This window comes from Arachis hypogaea, chromosome 12 (assembly GCF_003086295.3).
Source record: "Arachis hypogaea cultivar Tifrunner chromosome 12, arahy.Tifrunner.gnm2.J5K5, whole genome shotgun sequence".
Classification (NCBI taxonomy): Eukaryota; Viridiplantae; Streptophyta; class Magnoliopsida; order Fabales; family Fabaceae; genus Arachis; species Arachis hypogaea.
Window position 1 is genome coordinate 2,047,330 of NC_092047.1, and position 6,805 is coordinate 2,054,134.

Here is a 6,805-nt window from a genome sequence, read left to right on the forward strand (position 1 = left end):
AGAACTCCTCAACCTTCTACCCAATTTTCCAATGCAATAAGAGAGGAACTCACTCACCTCACTTGTCTACTACATCATGATTTCATCACAAAATTAAAAGAAGTGTTTTTCACACCTCTAATCACTGAATATGTCACGACTATAATAGTTTATGAAATATTTATAACCTTTTATTAGATTAAAATAAGAAAAAATCCTAAGCTCATAAAGATAAAATCCAATTAGTAACTAAATAAATAAAAATCAAAATACATTAAATTAAATTAAACATTTTAATAATATAAACTAATAATTTCTAAATAACACTTAAACTTTTTCTATCACAAATATTTGAATCCCGTGTTATGTTAGCATACTAAATGTTGGTTCCGGATATTTTCCCTTTGGAAAATTGTCAATCGCTCCTAGTTTTCTTTTATTTTTCCACGAATATGCATTTAAAATTCCAGAAAAGAAACCTATATAAAGAACCCATTTATATTCTTGAACTTTGCTACTTTCCTTCTGCAGTTTTAGAAGTGTCAAAACATGTATGTATTAGTATAGCGTTAGATTTTTAGTTTATATAGTTTCACAATTCCAAAAGTAAAATTAACAGAAACTGTTTCCCTACTGCCCACTATTATTTTTATTTGTTTTATTGTTGACAACATACAAATATTTAATTTTTTTTAATGTATTAATTGTGTAAAATCTTTTACGTTTCATCCAATTAAATTTGTTTACTTCTTTTTGAATGATTACCTAGGTTGTAATAAGAGTGCAAAATTATTTTTATTGACATAATAATAATGTGTTTATGCATAAAACATGTTTACATTAACGAATTCTTAATTATTCTTTTGCAGAAATCATTATGGTGGCACCGATTACTGCTGCTTCAGCGTGTGCATTTCACACTGTTAAATTACCATCACAAAACTATAGTACAAAAGAGGGCATCAAACGTGGCACTAATAACCTAGGACAAGGACATGGACTTGGAGTGAAGCGTGCTTCTTGTGGTGGCTTACAAATTAAGGCAAATGCCCGAAATTATAATGATGATGCTAAGATTTCCAGAGTTGCTACCATATCTTCTATTCGTCAAAATTTTACCATCAGATCATATGAAGTTGATGCTAACGGAGTGGCATCTATTGAGACTTTGATGAACTATTTTCAGGTTTGTCCTTAAACATCATCATCATTCTTAATCATACAAATGAGCTCCTTATGAAAACAAATTAGGACATGGTTAATAAAGTAAACAATTTGATCTCAATTTTATATTCATGAAATTCGTAATCTTTGTTAGTTATTATATTATTTACAAAGCACACAAATGACCGAAGATAAATTTAAATTTTTGGGAAAATCGAATAGCGGCGGTTTGAAATCACCGCAAAATACATATATAAAAACATAACGGTCAATAGAACAGCAGCGGTTTAAAATTGTAAAAAAATGCATTTGAAAATCCTGTTGGCCAAATAACAGCGGTTTCAAACCGCCGTTAAGTCAATCGACGCCAATCAAGTGGTTTCTCAGCGGTTGTGCCAGCGGTTCAACAAAATCGCTGCAAAATCAAATGTCCACGCCCTATACAGAAACGGTTTTTGAACCGCTGGCAATTTGTTTCTCGGCGGTTAGAAACCGCCACTAGTCCTCCTGCAAACCGCTGCTAAGAGGCGGATCTGCTGTAGTGTGTAATATCTATATTAATAGATTTGCTCACATACATATATTGACATCCAATTTATCTTGTGTTGTATATTAAAGGTTTAATTATTCTATCTGTCCTTATAATTTTATCAAATTTTTAATTAAATTTTTATTTTTTTTAATTAAATCCTTACATTATATCAGATTTTGTAAGTAAGTCCTACTGTGATAAAAATGTTAAAATTAATGGAATATTCTGTTAAATTATACAGAATATTCAGTAAAGTATTAGGCATATTCAGTTTGTTTAATAAAATATTCTATTAATTCTATCGTTTTTGTCACAGTAAAAACTTAATTACAAAATCTAATATGATATAAAAATTCAATCAAAAAACAAGAAAATATAAAAATCTAATTAAAAATTCAGTGAAACTATATGTAAATACTTATATATATATATCTAAGAGAACATAATCTAGTTTAAAGGGAAGGCTAGTAACAAACTTATAACTCCCTTGACTATGACTAACTTAACTAACCTTTATCATTCACATTATATCCGTAACATATATACAATAATATTGTTATCTCATTTCGCTTCTATTATTTGTTTCATAGAGCTCTATGATTGATCACTGTAAGACACTTGGGATCCACAATAATAATTTAAATGGTTCTACGAACGAAATGATCAAAAGGAACTTGGTATGGGTATATACTGAAATGCAGCTTTCGACTTATCGTTATCCTAAATGGTAAGTCTTCCTACATATTTATAATTTTAATCTTATTGATATCTTTACGATGACTCCATAACATATATATCACTGGATTTGGTTGAGTAGTTTATAGGAGGTCGATTGATTTTTGACTATGAAACAAGTTTGCTATACATTCATCATAAATTATCATTATTAGGTATTTTAAGAGTAATAAGATAAAAGAATTTACTCTTTCTAATTAGTTTAGATCACATAACCTCAAATGACTTTGTTATAAATATTTATTAATAATTTATTATTCAATTAATACATTAGTGTAAGAGTTATAGTGTACATCGAGAATATCTAATAATTTTTTCAAATTTTCTATTCAAAATTAATTTATGAATATATTAGCAAAGTGAAAATTATTTCTACACATAGAATATAACATGTAATCATAGTACTACGTGAACAATAAATCTGTTTATTAGTTTCGTTTTTAGCTATGTTGACAAATTAGCGCAATATTATATGATTAAGTTATTTTAATAATTAATAAGTTTAATTAAATTAGTTTAATTAAGAGTTTATTAACACAATAAAAATCAATTAAAAAACAAAAAAGAGACACATATAAAAAAGACTTAATTAAACTTAATTATCAAAATAACTTATTCACCTAATATTTTTATACAAATTAAATAGCAACATATTGCTTTCTTAAGTAATTATAAAAGTCTATGTACTATATATTCTCTCTATATATTAAGCCTTATGGAATTTTTTTAGGTCTGGTCTTCGTTGAACTCTTATAGTTTCTTTTGGGACGTTATTGTAATATTTTCTTATTTAATTTCTTTTAATTTGTGTTTGACATTTATCCGAAAAAAAAAATCTTGCAATCTTCCTTATGTTTCATGAAAATATATTTGTATTATATAGGGATGATGTAGTTGAAGTGGAAACTTGGTTATCTACAGAAGGAAAGAATGCTTTGCGCTTAAATTGGAGTGTGCAAGATTTCAAAACAAATCAAATGTTGAATAGAGCCTCAAGGTATATAAATCAATTACTTTTAAAAATTTAATTTTCTTCCTCACTTTCCAACAATCATCGTCAAACCAAAAAAAATTGATCTTCTTGTTGGGAGAAAAAAAAAAAGGAAATATGACATTATTTTTGTCTTTGTCGAAAATAAACTTTAACAGAAAAAAATTGAATGGAAATTATATTTATAAATAGTATGTATACATAAAGATAAATAATATTATACATGTATGTGTGAATACTGAATAGTATTATACGAGATTTGTTTCATAAATAGTAATTTACACTAATATTTAAGGTACAAGGCTAAAATCCGGTAAAAACTTCATGCCAAAATTCTGAAAAAAAAAATTATTATATATAATAATTATGTATGTAATATCTTTTTAATTTTACACTTTTACATACACGAATATTCATTTTTTTTTCAGGATTAATAGAGATATTATTAAAAAAAGTTATTATATAAACTCTCATATTTGATAATTTTTGGACACTATTCAACCCGCACCTAAAAATTAACTTACAGTTATGGGTAAAAAAAAAAAGAAATTAACAAATAAAATAATTTAAATTTTAAATTTTAAATTTTAAAGTCTAAATTTTAAAATTTAAATTTGAACAATTAATATAAAATATAATAAATAAGAAATTAAAACTTTTTTAATAAATAAAAAATGCAACACTTCTCACTTAATAAGGAGTATTTAAGAATGAGTTATTTATTTAGCTAGATCATTAAATAAACAATCCCGCTACGTTACCAACAGCGTTTTTGTCAACTTCTGTCAACTCTTGTTTATGACTGTGTTTAATGAAAGTGTCTTTGTGGATGTGTCTAACAAAAATATCTTTTTTATGACTGTATCTGTCTTTATATATATATTTTTTGGATGTATCTCTTTATACATGTGTTTAAAATATAATAATTAATTATTGTTGGTAATAAGTTGATAGATAGTATATTGGTACCTATATTTTTTCTTAAATTAAAGGCAACTGTTTGTTTGATTTAGAAATCATCACTAAGTGCAATTATTTAATTTGCTCAAATAATCAAACTTGGTACTTATTTGGAATTGTTAGATAACTTAGTTAATTAACACAGTAACTATTTAGAAAAATAATCTTTCCCCCAACTACTATGTTATGCGACTTCATGCATGTGTTCTCTAGCTTGTGTACGTTTCAATGGAAACCACCTTAGAGTTAGTACAACTTGTTAGAAAACTTATAATCAATTGATTTTGATTTCTATCCAGTGTTTGTGTCTTGATGAACAAATTGACAAGAAGATTATCCAAAATGCCGGAAGAAGTCAGAAGGGAATATGAACCCCATATTGTAAATTCCAGAATTATTATAGAAGGTGAAGACAAAAAAATACCTAAAGTTGATGACACTACAGCAGATTATATTTGTACTGGTTTAACGGTATGCATGTTTCCTTTTTTTATAAATAATTATTTATTATTGATTAATTTTTTAAATTTATATAACATTTTCGTGTTAATTTTCAGCCAAAATGGAGTGATTTAGATATACATTTTCATGTCAATAACGCGAAGTATATTAGTTGGATCTTAGAGGTAATTAATTTCTTTTCCATTAGAATTCAACTAGACAACTAATTTTTTCTACTTAATATCAACTAACTTTTTTTAAAATATTTTTTATTTTAAATTCTAAATTTTAGATTCTAGACTGTAAATTTTAAATTTAAAAAAAAATAAAAGTAAAAAATTAATTTTTATATTTATTATCGTATTTTTAGGATATGCATTTTGTTCTGATTTGGCTTTATTATTTAATTAGATACAACATGGTCTTTACCTTTAATTTGAAATATGCAGAATATTCCACAATCAATCTTGATGAATTATGAGTTATCTGCCATGAGTTTGAAATTCAAGAGGGAGTGTAAAATAGACAGCAAGTTACAGTCGCTAACTGAAGTTTGTAGTGACGATAATAATAGTAATAATAACGTTGAGTACAATCATATGGTTCGATCTGAAGATGGTGTTGAGATTTTGAGGGGAAGGACTGAGTGGAGACCCAAACCTACTAATAGCTTTGACAATTTTAATCATGTTCCAGAAGCTTTCATTAAAGACTTCTAATTGAGACCTGGGAGTTGCATTAGTCTCTATTTATTTTTTTGTGTGTGTAGGGGGGGGGGGAGTTGGTGGTGGTGGTGTTAATTTTAATGGTTATTAATAATAAATTATACCTAATTGTTTTTAGGTGAATTATATGGTAAAGATGTAAGTTTATAAATTTTTTTTATGGGATAAAAGAGAAATTAAAAAAGTTAAGACTCATATTTTAAATAATAATAAAATAATAAAAATTAATTATAAAAAAGATTTATACTCTCTTTATACAATTTTAATCTATAAAGTGTCCCTTGTTTTTATAACCATTCATTAACTCTTTTAAATATCTCGATTATAGAAGTTGATTACGTACAATTCTTAATTGTAGATTTTATGTTTTTAATTTTTTTATACCGTCTAAAAGATATATCTATATATAAGAGTTTAAGAAGAGAATAAAATTTTTCAGTTAATATTAATTATTTTTTTATTTTAATTAGATCTTATATCTTAAATTTTAATTTTTAAAAAATAATTTTAAAGATAATAATTTATAATAAAAAATTAATTAATATTAATTATTTAAAAGTAAGTTTTTATATTTTTTATATTAAAAAAAATAAAAAAATTTGCTAATCAAACAAAAATGCTACCCGTCTTATAAGCACCCAACTATAATTAAATAAAAAATATTATTTATATATTAAAATTAATTATTATATATTTATATATAAATATATATATAATTTAATTATTTTTAATATATATTTTATACTCATAGTTAATTTTAGTATACATTTATCATAGATAAAATAAATATCATAAATAACTCATACGCGTCTCGTACAAATCAATCTAGAAAGATTCTCGCCACTTTATTTATTTGCCTTCCACCATTTTTGCTTTCTTTTATTTAATTGATTGAAATCATTGTCGGCTAGAGAAGTAAACAGATTCGTAGCCAAAAAAAAAATGCTATTGGCCATTTGGCCCTAAGCACCAAGCAGCCAACTATAATTAAAGATCATAACCCATACTGAATGTGATAGGAGATAATAACTCACGTGTTTCATGCAAATCAATCTAGGAAGATTCTCACCACGTTCTCTGTTTATTTCCTTCCAACATTTTTGCTTCCTTTTATTGTAATTATTTTATTTAATTAATATTTATAATTTTATATATTTAACAATTAAAATTATATATTTATTATGTATTTATTTTAAAAGTAATTAATAAATATAAAATAAGATCAAACAACTTTAAATTAATTTAGATTGATTTTTATTGTCTCTCAAACATTTCTGT

General features: G+C 25.2%; 1 protein-coding gene across 1 annotated transcript; it reads left to right on the plus strand.

The window, feature by feature from the left end:
- Positions 1 to 464: 464 nt before the first annotated feature.
- Positions 465 to 5,568, plus strand: LOC112729098 (palmitoyl-acyl carrier protein thioesterase, chloroplastic-like). Its single transcript, XM_025779460.2, has 7 exons — positions 465 to 530; positions 849 to 1,165; positions 2,266 to 2,402; positions 3,294 to 3,407; positions 4,661 to 4,832; positions 4,919 to 4,987; positions 5,252 to 5,568. The coding sequence occupies exons 2-7, from the start codon at positions 857 to 859 to the stop codon at positions 5,519 to 5,521; spliced, it is 1,071 nt and encodes a 356-aa protein (XP_025635245.1). The 5' UTR covers positions 465 to 530; positions 849 to 856; the 3' UTR covers positions 5,522 to 5,568.
- The last annotated feature ends 1,237 nt before the right edge of the window (positions 5,569 to 6,805 follow it).